This window comes from Oncorhynchus tshawytscha, linkage group LG29, assembly GCF_018296145.1.
Source record: "Oncorhynchus tshawytscha isolate Ot180627B linkage group LG29, Otsh_v2.0, whole genome shotgun sequence".
NCBI classification, from domain to species: Eukaryota; Metazoa; Chordata; class Actinopteri; order Salmoniformes; family Salmonidae; genus Oncorhynchus; species Oncorhynchus tshawytscha.
The window spans coordinates 12,489,396-12,511,311 of record NC_056457.1 but is presented as its reverse complement, the minus strand read 5'-3'; the positions used below and the strand labels follow the sequence as shown (position 1 = coordinate 12,511,311).

Sequence of the window (21,916 nt, the reverse complement as noted above, 5' to 3'; positions counted from 1 at the left end):
GATTTATTTCTCTATTTGGTTAGGTCAGGGTGTGATGTGGGGTGGGCATTCTATTTTTTCTTTATTTCTATGTTTTGGCCCGATATGGTTCTCAATCAGCGACAGCTGTCTATCATTGTCTCTGATTGGGGATCATACTTTGGTAGCCCTTTTTCCCCTCCTTTCGGTGTGGGTAGTTGTCTTTGTTAGGGGCACTATAGTCTTTGTAAGCTTCACGGCCATTTATTTTTTTATTTTGGGGGGGGTTATTTCTTGTTTTGTTAGTGACATTTTACAATAATAAAAATAAAATGTACACTCACCATGCTGCACTTTGGTCCACTTCTTTCAACAGCCGTGACAGAGTCATTAACTTGTTTTTCAACCACTCCACACATTTTTTGTTTACAAATTATAGTATTGGCAAGTAGGTTAAGACATCTACTTTGTGCATGACACAAGTAATTTTTCCAACAATTGTTTACAGACAGATTATTTCACTTATAACTCATTGTATCACAATTTCAGTGGGTCAGAAGTGGTACATACACTGAGTTGACTGTGCCTTTAAACAGCTTGGAAAATCCCAGAAAAGTATGTCATGGCTTCAGAAGTTTCTGATAGGCTAATTGACATCATTTGAGTCAATTGGAGGTGTACCTGTGGATGTATTTCAAGGCCTACCTTCAAACTCAGTGTCTCTTTGCTTGACATCATGGGAAAATCAAAAGAAATCATCCAAGACCTCAGAAAAAAATGTAGACCTCCACAAGTCTGGTTCATCCTTGGGAGCAATTTCCAAACTGAAGGTACCATGTCTGTCTGTACAAACAATGGTACGCAATTATAAACACCATGGGACCACGCAGCTGTCATACCGCTCAGAAAGGAGACGCGTTCTGTCCTCTAGAGATTAACATACTTTAGTGCGAAAAGTGCAAATCAATCCCCGAACAACAGCAAAGGACCTTGTGAAGATGCTGGAGGAAACAGGTACAAAAGTATCTATATCCACAGTAAAACGAGTCCTATATCGACATAACCTGAAAGGCCGTTCAGCATGGAAGAAGCCACGGCTCCAAAACCGCCATATAAAAGCCAGACTACGGTTTGAAAGTGCACATGGGGACAAAGATCATACTTTTTGGAGAAATGTCCTCTGGTCTGATGAAACAAAAATAGAACTGTTTGGCCACAATGACCATCGTTATGTTTGGAGGAAAAAGGGGGAAGCTTGCAAGCTGAAGAACACCATCCCAACCGTGAAGCATGGGGGTGGCAGTATCATGTTGTGGGGGTGCTTTGCTGCACGAGGGACTGGTGCACTTCACAAAATACATGGCATCATGAGGAAGGAAAATTATGTGGATATATTGAATCAACATCAAGACATCAGTCAGGAAGTTAAAGCTTGGTCGCAAATGGGTCTTCCAAATGGACATTGACCCCAATCATACTTACAAAGTTATGGCAAAATGGCTTAAATTGTCCGTGTAGACCAATTTGGGTTTCCAATCTCTCCAAAAGAATGTGGTGATCGACGATATTAAAAACAACACTAAGGTCTAGGACCACGAGGACAGATACAGAGCCTCGGCCTGATGCCATTAAAAGGTAATTTACCACCTTCACAAGTGCAGTCGCAGTGCTATGATGGAGTCTAAAACCAGACTGAAGCGTTTCATATACATTGTTTGTCTTCAGGAAGGCTTTATTACTGCCACTTATAGTGAGTTTGGTACACATCTGGTGGATAGGGAGCCGTTTATTAAGTTCAACATAGGGGGGCCAAGCACAGGAAGCAGCTCTTTCAGTAGTTTAGTTGGAATAGGGTCCAGTATGAAGCTTGAAGGTTTAGAGGCCATGATTGATTTTCATCAATGTGTCGAGATATAGTATTAAAACAACACCTGGAAGTGTTGTGCAGACTTAGGACAACTGAGCTTTGGAGAAATACGCAGCTTTAAAGAGGAGTCCGTAATTTGATTTCTAATGATCATGATCTTTTCATGAATTTCACTGTCAACGAAGCATGATTTGTGCCGCGCTCAAAACAACTGCTAACTTGGAACTGCGAAAACTTGACTTCAGTGAGTTCAAGACAACTGGGAAGTCAGGAATAAACGAGCTCAGACTGGCAAAATATGTTTTGAATGGTCATCCACCTCGGGAATTGTAAATCCGGCCTCTTTCTAGAGCTACGACCTGAAGATCAATGACACCATCATGATTTGACCTTGTTTTTTTCCTGAGTTCCCAGTTGTTTTGAAAGCACCATAAATCCAGAGAATGCCAGACTTTGATAACAAAATTTGCCCATGAAGGACTGCCGCGTCACCTTCCTGTTCAAGTGAGCACAGCACAACAAGATGAGTCCAAAAAATGTTTTTGTTTGCTGCTGCATAAATGATGTAATATGCCAGGGAGATATGTATACTGTAGTTAAGAAAGTAATACTAAGTGTACATTATGTTGTGTAGTAAGATATTAGTAGCCCATGTGCCTCACCCTAATAATTCAGTCTATTTACCCTTCTTAATTTTGCCTACTGTCCTGACTTGGTGGTGCACATGTAGCATATAATCTGTTTTAGAGAAATGTAATCATCGTAAGATCATTGTGAGAGCTTTCAATCTGCTTATATCCCCCTTCATTTGTCCTATGGTTCTGACTTGGTGTACAGGGAGAACACTGTAAGAACGGCCATTGTTCTGAATTATGTCACTGTACATTTCAAAAGTGTTTAAACAAATAGTTATATTGACTACGTCCGTCCTAGCTCGCTCGTTAATATCTTAAATCAAAATGACGGATTGCCTCTTATCCGCTTGTCGTCCCCTTATGCCATAGTTTGTACATGTCAATTCTCATTAGAAACCACATTTGTTTCAGCAAGTCAGCCTTATCAGCAGTTTTTTTTTAAGGCAGTAAATGAGGCTGAATTAACTGTTTCACGGATGGCCAGGTGTAGCACTGGTAAGATGTTGGGACAGCTTTGTGTAGGGCCTAACAGTTTGTGGGCACCATTTCAGCATGTGCAGCGCCATTGAGGCTATCTCCATTTAGACGTAATCAATTCTCTTCTTCACGATTGGCTGATCCCTCCTGATGACTCGGTTGGACATGACTCCAACAGGTTCACCAGGAGCGATCAACCAATGAAGTTGGAAGCCCCAGACAGTTTACATTAAAATGATAGAAGACCTCAATGGCACTGCCCATGCTACTACAGCCTTTTGGCCACTAGATAACTCTATCATTCTCTATGGTTTTACCATATAACCTAAAATATAAGGTTTTATTACTCCATTATTTATGTTTTGTTGTCATCAGTCTTTGTAGACAATGTACATCCATGGATTTAAATAGATTCTGATTGTTGTCAAGAGACTGGACATTGGCGAGAAGAATGCTAGGGAGTGGTGCACGATGTGCCCGTCTCCGGAGTCTGACCAGAAGACCGCTTCATTTCCCTCTTTTTCTGAGTCGTTTTTTTGGGTCGCTGCATATAATCCACTCCGTTACACTGGTTGTAAGGCAGAACACAGGATCCGCATCGCGAAAAACATATTCTTGGTCGTACTGATGGTGAGTTGACGCTGATCTTATATTCAGTAGTTCTTCTCGGCTGTATGTAATGAAACCTAAGATGACCTGGGGTACTAGTGTAAGAAATAACACGTAAAAAAACAAAAAACTGCAGTTTCCTAGGAACGCGAAGCGAGGCGGCCATCTCTGTCGGCGCCGGAAGTAGTAGATGCACAACGCATCGCCGGGGGCAAACTACCTGCCCTCCAGGACACCTACACCACCCGATGCTACAGGAAGGCCATAAAGATCATCAAGGACATCAACCACCCGAGCCACTGCCTGTTCACCCCGCTGTCATCCAGAAGGCGAGGTCAGTACAGGTGCATCAAAGCTGGGACTGAGAGACTGAAAAACAGCTTCTATCTCAAGGCCATCAGACTGTTAAACAGCCACCACTAACATTGAGTGGCTACTGCCAACACACTGTCAATGACACTGACTCTACTCCAGCCACTTTAATAATGGGAATTGATGGGAAATGATGTAAATATATCACTAGCCACTTTAAACAATGCTACCTTATATAATGTTACTTACCCTACATTATTCATCTCATATGCATACGTAGATACTGTACTCTATATCATCGACTGCATCCTTATGTAATACATGTATCACTAGCCACTTTAACTATGCCACTTGGTTTACATACTCATCTCATATGTATATACTGTACTCGATATCATCTACTGTATCTTGCCTATGCTGCTCTGTACCATCACTCATTCATATATCCTTATGTACATATTCCTTATCCCCTTACACTGTGTATAAGACAGTAGTTTTTTTGGAATTGTTAGTTAGATTACTTGTTCGTTATTACTGCATTGTCGGAACTAGAAGCACAAGCATTTCGCTACACTCGCATTAACATCTGCTAACCATGTGTATGTGACAAATAAAATTTGATTTGATTGTGTGTAATTCTGATACCTACCACAAGAGAGCCCTGTTTCACACATCCTGAAGCTGTAGGCCTTGAGTTGCAGTACCTGTCGATTTTCTATTCTTCCATTGAGGTATAATGCTCAGATATTGCCTCAATTATAAAAGAGTAACAGTCAATGTAATTTTTTTTATTACAAAACATCTTTAATATAATTGTTACATAGTCTACCAATCATAGGCAGAATGAATGAAGTATTAACCCTTGGCTTACAATGTCCGCACCCCTGCGGAAATCGAATTAACATTATACAAAAAAAACATCAATCTGTCTGTTTAAGCTAGATATATGTTTTGCATTGGGCTGCCTCTCAATCCACCACTTCTGCCGATATCACCCTTCCGCATCTGTGGTGAAAGGTGGCAGAGCTAGAGTGGTGTTTGTCAGACCATGAGACATCCCGAAAATCGGTCTCCTCACGAAAACCTCTAGCGTCCGAACCGTTTGGCCTACAAACGATTGAAAGAGGACTCTTACGAACACGACAATATTCTCCGTTTTGCTCAACCATTCCCACAAGACTCGTCTGAAGACAGTATAGCCTCTTATGCCAACTTCTGTTTGTAGCGCTTGGAACGGTCGCCCCTCTGTGGAAAGCTGAGACTCTCACAAACATGATGATGTTCTCCGTTTTGAAGACTCATGACTTTCAACCTTCGTCTCTCCCGAGCCAGTACGGGAGTTGTAGCGATGAGACAAGATAGTAGCTACTAAAATCAATTGGATACCAAGAAATTGGGGAGAAAAAAGGGGTAAAATAACATTTAAAAAAAACAAAAAAGTATGTTCTCCGTTTTGCTCTAGGACACCCACAAGCCTCACAAGACTGAAGGTCCCGGTACCAGTTCAAATAATATATTGAAGTATAGTTTATGGAGATAGTTTAGTGCCTAAACTAAGGGGATAAATACATGTAAAAAAATAGAGTTCCCTGATCTTATATCTCTCAGATATTCGACAGACACTTCAGAATAAACTTCTTTAGAATATATATTTTTTAACTATCTGTTATTCAATGTGTTTCTATTGGTTAATAACAGTAGGCCTAATGCCAAATTCAATTTTTCATCCAATATTTTTTTGGGGATACCTTAAGGACCCTTAACATTCAAAATCAAATAGCTAAATAATCCTTGGTATGACCATCTTATAACAATTCCATTTGTTAGTTTAGAGCCCACCTCCAGACAGGATTTAGACTCTTGATTAATATAATTAATAATACTGACAGATGCAGTATGTTTCAAGATATGTCTCACACTGGCCGTAAGCATATCAACAAGGTTAAAAGGCGGGTCATGGTTAGCTTAGCGATATGACAGCCAGTCTGTCAAACATTTGGACTATAAAAATAAATAACCTCATAACATTATATTAAATTCGAATATCATTGTAATAAAACAAAAAGCATCTTCTAAATGATCACACCGATGTCTGACATTTGTTGAACTTGACATACTGGTGTGTTCAAAGAGTGTGGCAGAGAGACCAGAGTACTGGAGTTTGGTTGGGTACTCCTGAGGCCACATGGGATTAGTTGAGTACCGTTTAGCTATGACTGGTGGATGGATGGATGGATGCATGCACACTGCACAAGGTCCTTCACGAATCAATGTCTACTGTCTAGACTGACTGGGAAAAGAAATGAATACAATCAACTGTTCCATACATCATGTATAATTTTCCTTTCAAATAGTCCAGGTCGTTATTTCAGCATTGAGTTGCTAGTGGTTGGATTTTCCTTCTCTCCCAGGGAGCATTAAGAAGGATGTGGTGCCATTTCTCCAACGCAGCCAGTCAACAGAACCACCTCCAGTGCCCAAAAATATGTGTTTTTCCTCCTCTTTAGGCTCTCTGCCTCTGAGAAAATAGAGAAGAAAGCAGGAAGAGAAAAAAGTGGGATAGTTTCACATGTTGAGAAAGACCTGGGTTTTCTCACGGGCTGAGCAATGGGCATGACTGTGTTGCTAACTAGGGGAGGGGAGTTTAGGGTCGGGTAAAGGCCCCATGTGCCAAGTTTCAGAATGTTCAGCGCCTGTGGATTCAGGGGAGGGGCAAACCCCTGTGGCTACAGAACAATACAGAGCAGAGGAAGACAGACAGCTAGCTACGTAGCTACCTACCCAGTAGCCAGAGGGCTCAATGCTGCTGCAGCTTCACACATACAGAGAAAAACTAGACTCACTTCTGTAGGGAGACAGGAACACATGTGAGCGACTAAACAAGTTACCACTACATCTACAGGACTGCTGAAAGTGCAGACAGCTGGAAAACCTTCCAATGGAAACAAATGCTGAGTCAATTATTATTTTTTTTTCCATCTTTAATTTGATTTGAAATGTGGACAGAAACCATGTTGGGGCATGCCATATTTTCAAATGTGCCATTCCCACATGTTTGGTGTCCAAATGATGTCTTATTTAGTGATATTGGGGAAATCATGTTGTGGCTGTGTTTAAACTGATGTTTATTTGCCAAACAACAGGAAGAGGAAAAATCCAGTGTTGGCCTAAATTCCCTTATAGTGGTTTTCCACACAACATTGTCATTTGTTATCTTTAGAAACAGAGAATATTTGTTTCTCCAGTGGCTGGCTACGCTGCAGACTCCCACACAGAGACTATAGTCAGCTGTTGGACTGAGTTGTGGAATTACAGTAGCCTATACAGCATAATACAGGGTCTGACATGGCCTTGCTTGAACCAGCAAAACACTGCTTGCGTACACTATGCACATGATAACAATCCCCTAGACGAAGATTACGCAACTGTTACATTTTTGCTACTCAAACCAATCTGGTACTGTCATTCATACAGTGATGTAGTGTGCCGATTTGATGTTTTGAACACAATAACATCCCTAACCTGTCGTCCTAACAATAGGTGTGGTGAGGAAAAGTCACAGTGAACCAAAAAAAGTTAATTTCCCATTCAATCCCAATTAGAAAAGTCAAGCTATCACTCCACATAAAACAATAATCTTTCGTAATACTGGTTGTAATGACAAGACTGCAGTTTAAGGCTGACACTGAACACAGTTCTATGAAGTACACCAAGTTCAATCCCAAAGCAACTCAAATGCACAATTGTAGAGGAGAGAGGACACGGGAAGCAAGAAATGGGCAATCTCCTTATTTCCTTATAACCGCATCTTGAGGATAGAGGATGAGGCACACTGGTGATATCACAGACATTGGACTTTGTAAGCCAGTGATATTAAATCTCTCTATACAATCTTTCTGTGAGTAATACTACAGTCTGTGTGTATGTCTGTCCATACAGCCGCTGAACCCCAGGATCTGCGCTCCGATTCGACAGAGACAAAGCTACCATGACAAACGTTGGCCTATAAGCAGCAGTAGCAAAGTTAATCGGTGCAGTTGTGCAGCTACTGTAACATTTGTGGCCAACATGCTGGACAGAGCTGTCCACAGCTAGGTCACATGACATGGGTTGGTTTCTGACAGCATCTGAGCAGGCAGTGATGCTAACCGTCAGCCATTTTGGCTCCTCATTCCAGGATGTCCGTCTCAAAGGGGACCAGATGGTAGTAAGACAGGTTTGTGACGTAGGCATCGGAGTCATCGTCACTGATGTCTGGTTCCACCGTCAGGAACTCCCTGCCATCCTCGTACCTAAGAGAGGAAAACGCCAGACATGGGTATCACTCAACTCACTGGGCACACACCGGTTGAATCATAGTTGTTTCCACATCCTATTAATTCAGGTACGTTAAATCAATGTGGACTAGATGTTGAATTGACGTCCGTGCCCAGTAGGAATGGACCAATTGGTCAACCCATACTAAGACACTAAATTTACTAAAACGTGTTCAATAGAAGAGTAGGGAGGTAAGGCAATAAATAGGCCATGGAGGCAAAATAATGACAATTTAGCATTAACACTGGAATGACAGATGTGCAAGTAGAGAATAGAGATACTGGGGAACAAAAGTGCAAGAGGATAAGTAACAATATGTGTATGAGGTAGTTGGGTGTGCTATTTACAGATTGGCTGTGTATAGGTACAGTGATGATAGTGTGTACAGGTACAATGACAGCTGATGCTTAAACTTAGAGGGAGATAAGTCTTTACAAAAAAATTGCCAAAAAAAAAAAAAATCACTGAAGCTTGAGTCTTATAGATGACCTGGAGCCAGTGGGTTTGGTGACGAATATGAAGCAAGGGCCATCCAACGAGGGAATACTGGTCCCAGTGGTGGATAGGATATGGGGCTTTGGTGACAAAACGGATGGCACTGTGATAGACTGGATCCAATTTGTTGAGTAGAGTGTTGGAGGCCATTTTGTAAATTATATCGCCAAAGTCAAGGATCGGTAGGATGGTCAGTTTTACAAGGGCATGTTTGGCAGCATGAGTGAAGGATGCTTTGTTGTGAAATAGGAAGCCAATTCTAAATTCAATTTTGGATTGGAGATGCTTAATAAGAGTCTGGAAGGAGAGTCCAGAGTAGCGATGCTGAACGAGCGGGCAGGTGTGGGCAGCGATCGGTTGAAGAGCATGCATTTAGGTTTACTTGCATTTAAGAGCAGTTGGGTTGTTAACAGTGTCCAAAGAAGGGCCAGAAGTATACAGAATGGTGTTGTCTGCGTAGAGGTGGATCAGAGAATCACCAGCAGCAAGAGCGACATCATTGATATACACAGAAGAGTCGGCCCGAGAATTGAACCCTGTGGCACCCCCATAGAGACTGCCAGAGGTCCAGACAATAGGCCCTCTGATTTGACACTGAACACTATCAGAGAAGTAGTTGGTGAACCAGGCGAGGTAGTCATTTGAGAAACAAAGGCTGTTTAGTCTGCCGATAAGAATGTGGTGATTGACAGAGTCGAAAGCCTTGGCCAGGTCGACGAATACGGCTGCACAGTAATGTCTCTTATCGATGGCGGTTATGATATCGTTTAGGACCTTGAGCGTGGCTGAGGTGCACCCATGACCAGCTCTGAAACCAGATTGCATAGCAGAGAAGGTACAGTGGGATTCAAAATGGTCGGAAAATGTGTTAACTTTGTTTTCGAAAACCTTAGAAAGGCAGGGTAGGATAGATATAGGTCTGTAGCAGTTTGGGTCTAGAGTGTCTCTCCCTTTGAAGAGGGAGATGATCGCGACAGCTTTCCAATCGTTGGGAATCTCAAACGATACGAAAGAGAGATTGAACAGGCCAGTAAGAGGTTGCAACAATTTCGGCATATCATTTTAGAATGAGAGGGTCCAGATTGTCTAGCCCGGCTGATTTGTAGGGGTCCAGATTTTGCAGCTCTTTCAGAACATCAGCTATCTGGATTTGGGTGAAGGAGAAATGGGGGAGGCTTGGGTGAGTTGCTGTGGGGGTTGCCGGGTAGTTGACCGGAGTAGGGGTAGCCAGGTGGAAAGCATGGCCAGCCGTAGAAAAACGCTTCATGAAATTCTCAATTATAGTGGATTTATCGTGGTGACAGTGTTTCCTATTCTCAGTGCTGTGGGCAGCTGGGAGGAGGTGCTCTTATTCTCCATGGACTTTAGTGTCCCAGAACTTTTTTTGAGTTTGTGCTACAGGATGCAAATTGCTGTTTGAAAAAGCTAGCCTTAGCTTTCCTAACTGCCTGTGTATACTGGTTCCTAATTTCCCTAAAAAGTTGCATATCACGGGGGCTATTCGATGCTAATGCAGTACGCCACAGGATGTGTTTGTGCTGGTCAAGGGCAGTCGGGTCTGGAGTGAACCAAGGGCTATATCTATTCCTGGTTCTAAAATGTTTGAATGGAGCATGCTAATTTAAGAGGGTGAGGAAGGCACTTTTAAAGAATAACCAGGCATCCTCTACTGACGGGATGAGGTCAGTATTATTCCAGGATACCCCGGCCAGGTCGATTAGAAAGGCCTGCTCGCTGAAGTGTTTTAGGGAGTGTTTGACAGTGAGGAGGGGTGGTCGTTTGACCACAGACCCATTACGGATGCAGGCAATGAGGCAGTGATTGCTGAGATCTTGGTTGAAAACAGCAGAGGTGTATTTGGAGGGCAGGTTGGTTAGGATGATATCTATGAGGGTGCCCATGTTTACGGATTTGGGGTTGTACCTGGTAGGTTCATTGATAATTTGTGTGAGATTGAGGGCATCAAGCTTAGATTATAGGATGGCCTGGGTATTAAGCATGTCCCAGTTTAGGTCACCTAGCAGCATGAGCTCTGAAGATGGATGGGGGGCAATCAATTCACATATGGTGTCCAGGTCACAGCTGGGGGCAGAGGGTGGTCTATAGCAAGCGGCAAGGGTGAGAGACTTGTTTTTGGAAAGGTGGATTTTTAAAAAGAAGAAGCTCAAATTGTTTGGGTACAGACCTGGATAATAAAAGAACTCTGCAGTAGATTGCAACTCCGCCCCCTTCGGCATTTCTATCTTGGCGGAAAGTGTTATAGTTTGGGATGGAAATTTTAGGGGTTTTGGTGGTCTTCCTAAGCCAGGATTCAGACACGGCTAAGACATCCGGGTTGGCAGAGTGTGCTAAAGCAGTGAATAAAACAAACTTAGGGAGGAGGCTTCTAGTGTTAACATGCATGAAACCAAGGCTTTTAAGGTTACAGAAGTCAACAAATGAGATCACCTGGGGAATAGGAGAGGAGCTAGGCACTGCAGGTCCTGGATTAACCTCTACATAGCTAAAGGCTATAAGAACTGGTCGTCTAGTACATTCGGAACACAGAGTAAGAGGAGCAGGTTTCTGGGCGCGATAGAATAGATTCAAGGCATAATGTACAGACAAAGGTATGGTAGGATGTGAGTACATTGGAAGTAAACCTAGGCATTGAGTGATGATGAGACAGATATTGTCTCTAGAAACATTTAAACCAGGTGATGTCATTGCAGATGGAACTAAATGGTTGGTTAAGGCATATTGAGCAGGGCTAGAGGCTCTACAGTGAAATAAAACTATCACTAACCAGAACAGTGAAGGCATATTGACATTAGGGAGAGGCATGTGTAGCCGAGTAATCTTAAGGGTCCAGTGAATGGTTGTGCTGGCTGGAGACACGGCGATTCAGACTGCTAGCAGGCCGGGGCTAGCAAGCTAGCAGAAGGGTCTTAGAGGGACGTCGCGACGGAGGAAAGTCTGTTTTAGCCTCCTCGAGCGGTTCCGTCGATAGGCCAGTCGTGATAGATTAGTAGGGTTCCGTGTAGCAGAGGGGTCCAGTCCAATTGACAAATGGATCTATTCAGCTAACAGTCCAATATGCTCTAGACAGTTAGCGGGCCACGGCTAGCAGATGGGCATTCAGGGGACGTCGCGATGAAGGGGCCTGTTGGAAAAAAGTCCCTGGGGCAGATTACGTCGGTAGTCCAGTCGTGATGGATAAGCAGGGCTTTGTGTGGTAAAAGGGGCCCAGGCCGATTGGCAAAATAGGAACAGTGGAACGAGAAATTGGCCAATGGATCTATTAGCTAACAGTCCGATATGGTCTAGACAGCTAGCGGGAGCTAGCGGGCCGCGGCTAGCAGATGGGCATTCAGGGAACGTCACGACGTAGGAGCCAGTTGAGTAACCCCCGCGAGCAGATCAGGGTTCCGTACCCCGTACCGGCAGTAAAAGGGGTCCAGGAGTGGCTGATGGACCTCTTCAGCTAGCTGGGAGATTGGCCTAGTATGGGCTAGCTCCAGGCTAATTGGTGCTTGCTTCGGGACAGATACGTTAGCCAGAAGTAGTCACCCGGATTGCAGCTAGCTAGCTATGATGATCCAGGTGAGAAGATTCAGTTAAAGTCAGAAGTTTACATACACCTTAGCCAAATATATTTAAACTCAGTTTTTCACAATTCCTGACATTTAATCCATGTAAAAATTCCCTGTTTTAGGTCAGCTAGGATCACCACTTTCTTTTAAGAATGTGAAATGTCAGAATAATAGTAGAGAATTGTTTATTTCAGCTTTTATTTCTTTCATCACATTCCCAGTGGGTCAGAAGTTTACATACACTCAATTAGTATTTGGTAGCAATGCCTTTAAATTGTTTAACTTGAGTCAAACGTTTCGGGTAGCCTTCCACAAACTTCCCACAATAAGTTGGGTGAATTTTGGCCCATTCCTCCTGACAGAGCTGGTGTAACCGAGTCAGGTTTGTAGGTCTCCTTACTCGCACATTTTCTATAGGATGAGGTCAGGGCTTTGATTGCCCCTCCAATACCTTGACTTTGTTGTCCTTAAGACATTTTGCCACAACTTTGTAAGTATGCTTGGGGTCATTGTCCATTTGGAAGACCCATTTGCGACCAAGCTTTAACTTCCTGACTGATGTCTTGATATGTTGCTTCAATTTATCCATGTAATTTTCCCACCTCATGATGCAATCTATTTTGTGAAGTGCACCTGTCCCTCGTGCAGCAAAGCATCCCCACAACATGATGCTGCCACTCCCGTGCTTCACGGTTGGGATGGTGTTCTTCGGCTTGCTAGCCTGCCCCTTTTTCCTACAAACATAACGATGGTCATTATGGACAAACAGTTCTATTTTTGTTTCATCAGACCAGAGGACATTTCTCCAAAAAGTACGATCTTTGTCCCCATGTGCAGCTGCAAACCGTAGTCTGGCTTTTTTATGCCGGTTATGGAGCAGTGGCTTCTGTCAATATAGGAATTGTTTTACTGTGGATATAGATACTTTTGTACCTGTTCCCCCAGCATTTTCACAAGGTCCTTTGCTGTTGTTCGGGGATTGATTTGCACTTTTCGCACCAAAGTATGTTCATCTCTAGGAGACCGAACACGTCTCCTTCCTGAGCGGTATCACGGCTGCGTGGTCCCATGGTGCTTATACTTGCGTACTATTGTTTGTACAGATGAATGTGGTACCTTCAGGCATTTGGAGATAGCTCCCAAGGATGAACCAGACTTGTGGAGGTCTACAATGTTTTTTTCTGAGGTCTTGGCTGATTTTTTAAAAAAATCCCATGCTGTCAAGCAAAGAGGCATTGAGTTTGAAGGTTGGCCTTGAAATAAATCCACAGGTATACCTCCAATTGAATCAAATGATGTAATTTATCCTAACAGAAGCTTCTAAAGCCATGACATAATTTTCTGGAATTTTCCAAGCTGTTTAAAGGCACAGTCAACTTAGTGTATGTAAACTTCTGACCCACTGGAATTTTGATACAGTGAAATAATCTGTCTGTAGACAATTGTTGGAAAAATTACTTGTGTCATGCACAAAGCAGATGTCCTAACCTACTTTCCAAAACAATATTTTGTTAACAAGAAATTTGTGGAGTGGGTTAAAAACAAGTTTTAATGACTCTGACTTTAACCGCATTGTAATATTTGGTGAAAAATATTTTGTTGTGGAGACTGAGTAAAGGTCCCTCCCTAGCTTCCCTCCTCACACCCCACCCAGGGAAGGAAGAGGTGCACTGAGACATTTCCTGAGGGGGACCCTGGAACCTCTTTGAAATTCAAGGAATGCATGGTACTCACATACGCAAAAGGGCACACACAAACACTTGTGGTCCTAAAAGGTCCCTGTAGGTGTGTGTGTAGTAAAGAGAATGTGAACTATACGAAAAGTAACATGATATATCATGTTTGTATAATAAAATAGGCCTAAATTCAGGAGAAAACACTTTCTCTTCAACCTCAGTCATTCTGGTTAACGCGTGATACTGCCACGCTTCTCTGGTTTTGTGGTGCAGGGAGTAACAGTCCAAAGTCAACATTGTATTAGAAATATTAAAATATCTACGGCACACACAATTTCACCTCTTATGAGGATGAAGAAATGCCCATTTGTCTCAATACACAATGACATTGATACTGACTGGTAAGGTGAATCTAACAGGTAAAAGAAGTCACGTGTTACTTACAGGTGTTCTGCAGAGCCAGCAGCAGAGTCAGTGGATGAGGGTCTCTCTGCATCCTGTGGTAGACTCTCATCAAACACGATTGTCTCAGTGTTGGCCAGACAGAATCCATTGGAACGCATGATCTCTGTAGGGCACAGAACACATTCTACAGTTTAGGACATGAACAGTCTACCCCATGTTTTGTCTGTTGTTTATATGTCCTGTAAGGAATTCTTTATAACGCAAGGCACATTTCTGTGAAAACAGACAATACAATTCCAGCTTATCTTATCCTATATTAACCATTACTCAGAGGTTTCCTGGTTCGGATGTCATTGGTTGTTTGGGTGGTTAAAAGGAAAGTTACTTAGTTTTTTTATTTTATTTAGGCATGTCAGTTAAGAACCAATTCTTATTTACAATTACAGTCTACCCGTCATGGCCGGTTGTGATACAGCCTGGAATCAAACCAGGATCTGTAGTGACGCCTCTAGGACTGGGATGCAGTGCCTTAGACCGCTGCGCCACTCGGGAGCCCCAGTTAATACTGGGAAGAAAGTGGAGTGTTTTCCCTGTGTTTCACCACGAATCAATACCTGATATCTTGTATGGACTCTGGAAGCATGGCTGGATCTTGTGGACGTTGTCATTCTTCAGCACTTGGTCCAGCGGTGATCGCTCAAAGAATGTCAACACCACCTCTGACCTAGAATACTGGGGAGACAGACAGCACAGATAGTATGAGCATGGGTTCTATTTATGAGAGCCATACAAAAATGCATTATAACTAATCTGAGTCAAATGTGGTATGTTGGAAGGTGTATAAATGAATAGGTTTGCATACAAGTTGATCAAATCCAAATGTGTACAGGGCAGTCGTAGACGACTAGTGACCCACCTTCCATGGCATGTTGATGGCATTCTTCAGTAGCTTCTCCACCTCATTTAGTTTCAGCTCAATGTCACTGGCCTCTTTAATCTTAACCAGACCTAAACACAAAATGACAAACATAACACAGTCAAAGGTTATTACATGGTTATTACCACTTTTTTTGTATTAATCTCACAAAACTGAAATTCTTAGGTCTCAAGTAAATTCTCAGGTAACAAACCAGGTACACATTTAAAAATCGATTTGATTCCCAAGACAAACCAAAAGCCATCATTTTGAGACAGCCTGAGCTTTCAGACCAAAATAACTCTCCTACTGGGAGAACATGAGGTAAATCCTATCTGTGCATCCACCATAACAATAGGGCAGCTACTTTGACCTTTGTGTCAACTAGCATCTTATCTATCCACAGGCCAGAACACACAACAAAGGCTAAATGGGAGGAGGGCCCAATTCAACTTTACTCATGTAAAAAAGGTTGCCAAAAAATATATAATTGAAAAGGTGGCAATCAGTAAAATGAGAACCTTTATATTCACAATGCTCCTGTGATATTTGTTCTGGGCATGGCAAGTACAGAGAAACACAAATAGACTTAAGTTAAGTGGACATAGTTTTAAGAGCACGCAACTGCACGTGTCACAAATAGGGTAACCAGCAAGAATGCCAACACGGCTCAGTAAATGCTAGGTAATAGGCAGCACAGGATCTGAAAGTGGCAACAGCAGAATATAGGAAAACTGCAGTATAGACGTACAGCACACCTATCTACCTCAGCAGCATGATACATGGATTAACAATGCAAAGTATAAGAGAGGTTTTAGATTTAGAAGCTGGGTGGAAAGTTTCACTTCGGGAATAAGCACTAGCAATGAGGACTTTAATATTGGCAAACACATGTCCAAAAAAAGAGTGGAAAGTAGCCTGCTTAGTTGGTTTGGACCTTTCATAAACAGGGGGATGTGTGAGTGAATATGTACTTAAGCCTTTACAATCCAATGATGCAGAGTGAAAACTAGTGACTATGACGCATTAGTCATTGGTTCTGCCTTCCAGTTCCAACTAGTCCCAAAATAGCATGTACGGCCATTCATAGTCATGATGACTACGATAGTGAGGTTGATGATGACGATCCTCCAGAAAACTACTGATGAGGTCTTACTGAGGTGATGCGACTAGTGTGCACGATGCAGCCACAGAGCTGCTCCCTTCGGATAGATAGAGGGCTGCGTAAGAGGATGCGATGCAGCGCTCTGCTGATGTAACAATCTCATTCATTTCTAATGGCCCACAGTCATGACATTACGCCCCAGGGTTTGAGGAGTGATTAGGTCATGAAATGTTTTTGGTTAAAAAACAAACAAAGTAGTGCACACTTATAGGGAACATGATGCCATTTGAGAGGCAACCATAGAATCCCCCACCCAGGGCTGCACCTCGCAGGGTTCCAGGATCATATTCTTCTTTTTAAGAGATAAACAGCTCGGTTTGTCCAAACCAGCAAAAGCCTATATATAAAAAAAAAGATATACCGACCAATAAGTGCTTGTTTGTCTGCAAATAAGAGGTTTATTGTATTGTTGTTTTTTTAATCATAGGCTTAGACGTATGATTAGTATTCTTGATTATGTCATGGTAGAGATACAGTGTGCCATTTTGAATATTATATGGTCTTCTTCTTTATAGGATGTTTCACTTGAAAGACATGCCTAATAACCCTGGGAGCATAGCCTCAAGGAAAAAGCAACAAATCTACACCACACATGGCGGTTGCTCAAATGCAACAAACATGAAGAGAACTGTCCTCAGACAAAACTCGAAAACCGCCTCGCAGTTTTCCGTGTAAACAGATGTTTGGAAATCTGTCCACGGGATTTCTCCTTTGATATGGAAACGTGAGCAACATGAGCGCTGGCGTGGAATGCCAAAATAAAGTTGTAGATTTCAAATGGAACACAACCACTTAACATATTCCTCTCTCAATTAATTCTATTTCGAAGTTGAAGCTAAATGTATAGAAATTAGTGGTCATCTGAAAAATAAGCCATGAAATATTTTGAAAGTAAAAATCAGCTGTGTTTGTTCCGACCAGGCTCCCTGAGTGCATGTCCTCACTTCCTGTGGAAGAGTCCATTTCCTGTCTCCACTTCCTGGAATCGCGTTGAAGAGGGAAACACTAAACTTGTGTTTTCTGTTCTCCTTCTGTAACACAATAAGTATGGGGCCAAATTGGTCTAATAATTGTCCTCTCTACCAGCATTCTGGCCATTCAAACTGTTCCCATGTGCACATCAAAGAATTTGTCTGTAGCCAAGAAATAGGCCAACAGTAGTTCATAGCCTACATTTAGTTGGCTGAGGAACACTGCACAGATACTGCTAGTATCTTTACCAACAAAAATCTGTGTTTTCTGCCCATTGTAGCGAGCATATTATTACTTTCTCGCTTTTTTAAAGTGTAGCTACAACCATTTATGGTAATAGATTTCGTAATTAAACAAGCTTACAATGCAATGAAAAAGTGTAGTTACACAACTACTTAATGTGATACCTGTTTGTGCTGTCATTTGCATATCAACCATGGCAGGAGGACAGACAACATGACAGGAAGCATGAGCCTCCACATCATCCTTACACATGATATTTCAACATTTATAAGACCTTATCAATAGCTATTTCACAATGACATCCTACAGCACATCAGACCGGCCCATGTCAGCATGACACTACAACATTATAGCCTTTAGTAGTGTCATGTACTGCAACATTATCTAACCACCATCTCCCCGGTTAGATGAGTATGTTCCATAAGGTGTTGCCGTTTTATCAATAGATACAGAGCGCCAAATTCCATAGTAAATCTTAGGTTAAGCCTTTAAACAGTGTTCTCGGCTGTCCTCTCCGTCACCAGTCTGAGTCTGTTATGTCTAGATGTTTGGGCGGTGCCCTCGTGACTGGCTCTCATGCCAGCAGAACCAGCACATCACTTCCTGTCTGTGATGCCCACTCCAGGGTAACATGTCAGGTGACTGATGATGAAGGCCTAAGCAGGCCACAGTAGGGGCTAGCCTAAATATAGGAGGCCCACTCCTTCGGCCAGGCCTGTATATCACCCTCTCACCACAATGACCTCAGCCTGAAAGTTCCCTAGAAGTTCTGCACGCCTCTCTTGTTGCCTAGGTACAGCACAGAAACAAGAGTAGGGCCAGAAACAGTGTGAATAAAAGAACACAACATAGGGAAGCAAGGACAGCTCGAGCTAGGTCCACTTTTCATCTGAGTGCCAATTAGAAAACGGATCTAAATAAAATATCGAGCCGAGGTGGAAATTAAAGGAATGGGATTCATCTGTGGCCAGCTATCCATCACTGACATGATTCAACGCTACCGACACCACTACTGGAGTAACACTTGGATGAAGTCCCTATTTCAATACCCATCTCCCTCCATTCGTATCTCAAACAACAAGACATGAGAATGGACGATGAGACACCAGGAAAAGAAGAAGTGCAAAATGAGTCGTTTTGCATCACACGCAGCCGAGAAAGGAGAAGAGCCAATCCTCAGCAGTGACAGCTATTTCGGTGTATGGGAAGGAAACAGAGCCTTCCAGTCGCCACAAAAAGGCTGGCGTCGGGGGACAGTCTACAAAACACACTTACTGTAAGCTGAATGGACACAGACAAAATAGAAGTACCAGAGAGGCTGTGCAGGGTGAACACCCAGCTATCACATTTGGTTCCTTGGAAGTTGTGGGAAGATACGTTTTTGGTTTCCCATTGGTTCTGGGAACGAAGCCATAAGATTCCTGACCAATAAAACTGAACGTTTTTTAAACGTTCTGAGAACAAAATGTTTTTGGGGGCCTGTTCTGGGAGTGTACATTTTTATGTATAGCAGGGAGGTTCCTTTCACTGAATGTTTCAATAAGAGTTTTAATAACACTGCTAGCTTAGTTTGGATAACTGATTTCAACTCCAAACACAGAGAAACATTTATTTGCTTATGCTTTAAACATGCAAACACTTTTTTATTGTGGCATGGCATCAGTGAGATTCAAACATATGATATTCTGTTCACTATCCAAGGAATTAGCCCACTGCGCCACCAGGATGGAGCTAGCCTGCCATGTTTTTTTGTGTTTAAAAAAAAAAAAAACTCATACGAAGCTGTTCATTTTAGTCTATTCAAACAGGCTCTGCTTCCTTTCAAAGGAAATAAGCACTCATTAAGATCAGGTGTGGCCAATTAGTGGGCGCGGCCAACAGAGCTGCAGAAAATGTTATGCTGAAAGTACTGAAATTCACACAGAAGAACATTGTTTCTTAACATTCTCTGAACATTGACTTTAAACAGAACTACGTGGAAACCTGCAGAAAGTGTTATGCTGAAGAACCACGCTCTCACCAAGCTCTAAGAAACATATGGTTCTCAGAATGTTATGTGCTAGCTGGGCATAGAAGTGGCATGAGCTGGGCATCCTGCCAGACAGCACCCAGCCTGGGCAATGTCAGGGCACCATCTTGACAGACAGGGCAGTAAGAGGTACACAACCCAGGGCAGTGTGTTTGGCTTCCATGTGTCACAATCCTTTCCAACTGTCTGGGGGTTCTGTTTATCTTTACCCATTACTACAGGATAGGATCTGCTTCTATTGCAGAACAAGCTGGTCAACAATTCAATCACGCGGGACATACAGTAGATTAGCCTAATCACAACCTAAACATTTGATAACATTTAAAGTATTATTGAAATGGTCCACAAACACTCGATAGGGGGGAGTAACTGAGCCTTTCAGCGTTACCTCAACATTATTAAAGCCAACAAGCAATGAATAGGCCACCTCCTAGTTTATCGAAAACATTCACTGACAAATCCACACATTAACCTTTTCCAATATGATTTTAATTTTGACAGCCTGTGCTACTATAAACCTAACCCATAGCCTCCAGCTCTGAAAACCAAACAACCAAAAAGGTGCTGCTGATGAGTGATAAAGGATAGCCTAGTGATGGCCAGTTAAATCAGTCCTATTGCTCTTGACTTAAGTTCCAGTCAATCATGTTAGGGGGTTCCCAGAGAACCTAAAACAGTATCCGGAATCATGTAGACCAAAGAGCAGCTATTTGATAGGTCTGGTATTATGTGTTCTCCAAAGTGGACCCAATCAATTATTAAATGGACAGTGTCTACCTGGGTCATGAAAACAACAATTAGTCCTTATTTATCCACTGTAAATAATACAACAGATCTATCTGTATCCATCTATCGATCTGTATCATCAGATCTATCTATATCAAATGTGCACATATAATTCCCACCTGTCAAAAATACCCATTTGAATACAATAATTGATGACAAAGTTCTCAACACTTCAAAACATTGGCTGATCTTTAAAAAAAAAAAAGTTTAACTAATTGGTCTTTTGACCAATCACATCAGCTATGAAACAGAACTGATGTGAAAAGATCTTATGTGATTGGTCAAAAGGCCAATTAATAGAAAAAAAACATCCGAATTGTATAGTGCTATTGTCTTCAAATGACCATATAATTCATTACTTAATTGGTTAATTGATTAAACCCAATTTCCAGTGGCATGGGGTACACTATACCATATACCAACCTTCGATAAGCGGCGACTTGGAGAGAGCTCTTCTGTCCTCAGGGAATGATTCAACCAGTCTTTTGAACAATCTCCCAAAATCGGAATAACTCCTGTGCAAATACAAAACGTTTCTGTCTGACCACTCGGTTCTGATCTCGTAGAATTCTTCTTCCTCTCCTCGCTGATTTATGATCAGTCTCCGGATCCCGTTCACCCAGCAATCCTTGACAAACATGTTGACCAGAGACGTCCCCTCGAATATCGCCGATGCCATTCCTCAGCAGTCAGTCCAGCATTCTGAGAAGGAGTGGGACGTTGGAGTGAAGTCATGGACTTTGGAATAACATTGCCCACCCTGAACCGGGTAAAATAACAATTTCAAATAAATCATTAACTTGTAAGCATGTGGGGGGAAATGCTAATATAAGGAATAGTGGCCAAGACCACTTCAAAAACCTCCGTCATAACTCTAAAACCGTTACAATGTAGAAAACCAAAATTATTTCAGTTTCGCTTGCTCAGCCCATCACAGACGCAGTCTTAAACGTGGCACTGTCACCGCCTTCATAGTCATTAGTCACCACAGGGTAAGAAAATGAGTTTTTACTTGATATAATCCTCCCAGAATTCAAATGGACTCGAAAATAGCTATTTAGCTGTTGTTCAATAACAATGATTTATTTACTAGTCCACTTTAAGTTCAGGGTCACAGATGATGACGCCTTAAAACAGTTAGTTGCCCTTCACAAAATGATGTTAGTATATTGTTCTTTTATCGTCTTACTGTTCTTCTACGAGTCTTCTGATTAACTTCATGCGTAGAACTGAATGCAAAAGAATTGCATATTCGATGTCCTGTTCTTCAAGGCTTTACTCCCCTGACAGTTTGTCGACGTTTCCCTTTAGAGGATGCATCTTGCACACTGATTCCAGAGTTGACGGCTTTTGTCGCTCAGGCGAAAAATATCCGTCGGTTTCCTCCCCTCGCAGAAGTTGACTCCTCTCTCCCTCCCCTCTTCTTCTTCCTCGCTCCTTGTCAACAGTGTGGATACTATGCAAGGAATGCAACTGCGCAAA

General features: G+C 42.3%; 1 protein-coding gene across 4 annotated transcripts; it reads right to left on the bottom strand.

Annotated features, from left to right (window-relative positions):
• Window positions 1-4,630: 4,630 nt before the first annotated feature.
• pxdc1b (PX domain containing 1b) lies at window positions 4,631-21,854 on the bottom strand. 4 transcript variants are annotated; one of them, XM_024392917.2, is made up of 6 exons: window positions 20,858-21,854; window positions 15,240-15,331; window positions 14,938-15,055; window positions 14,363-14,486; window positions 8,008-8,150; window positions 4,631-6,376 (listed from the first exon to the last, which is right to left on the bottom strand). In XM_024392917.2, the coding sequence occupies exons 1-5, from the start codon at window positions 21,111-21,113 to the stop codon at window positions 8,027-8,029; spliced, it is 714 nt and encodes a 237-aa protein (XP_024248685.1). In that variant the 5' UTR covers window positions 21,114-21,854; the 3' UTR covers window positions 4,631-6,376; window positions 8,008-8,026. The 4 variants fall into 4 exon arrangements, with proteins under 4 accessions (XP_024248685.1, XP_024248683.1, XP_024248684.1 ...); XM_024392915.2 differs by lacking the exon at window positions 4,631-6,376 and having other exon boundaries at window positions 6,822-8,150; window positions 20,858-21,194; window positions 21,624-21,852; XM_024392916.2 differs by lacking the exon at window positions 4,631-6,376 and having other exon boundaries at window positions 6,822-8,150; window positions 20,858-21,136; window positions 21,624-21,852.
• Between the last annotated feature and the right edge of the window lie 62 nt (window positions 21,855-21,916).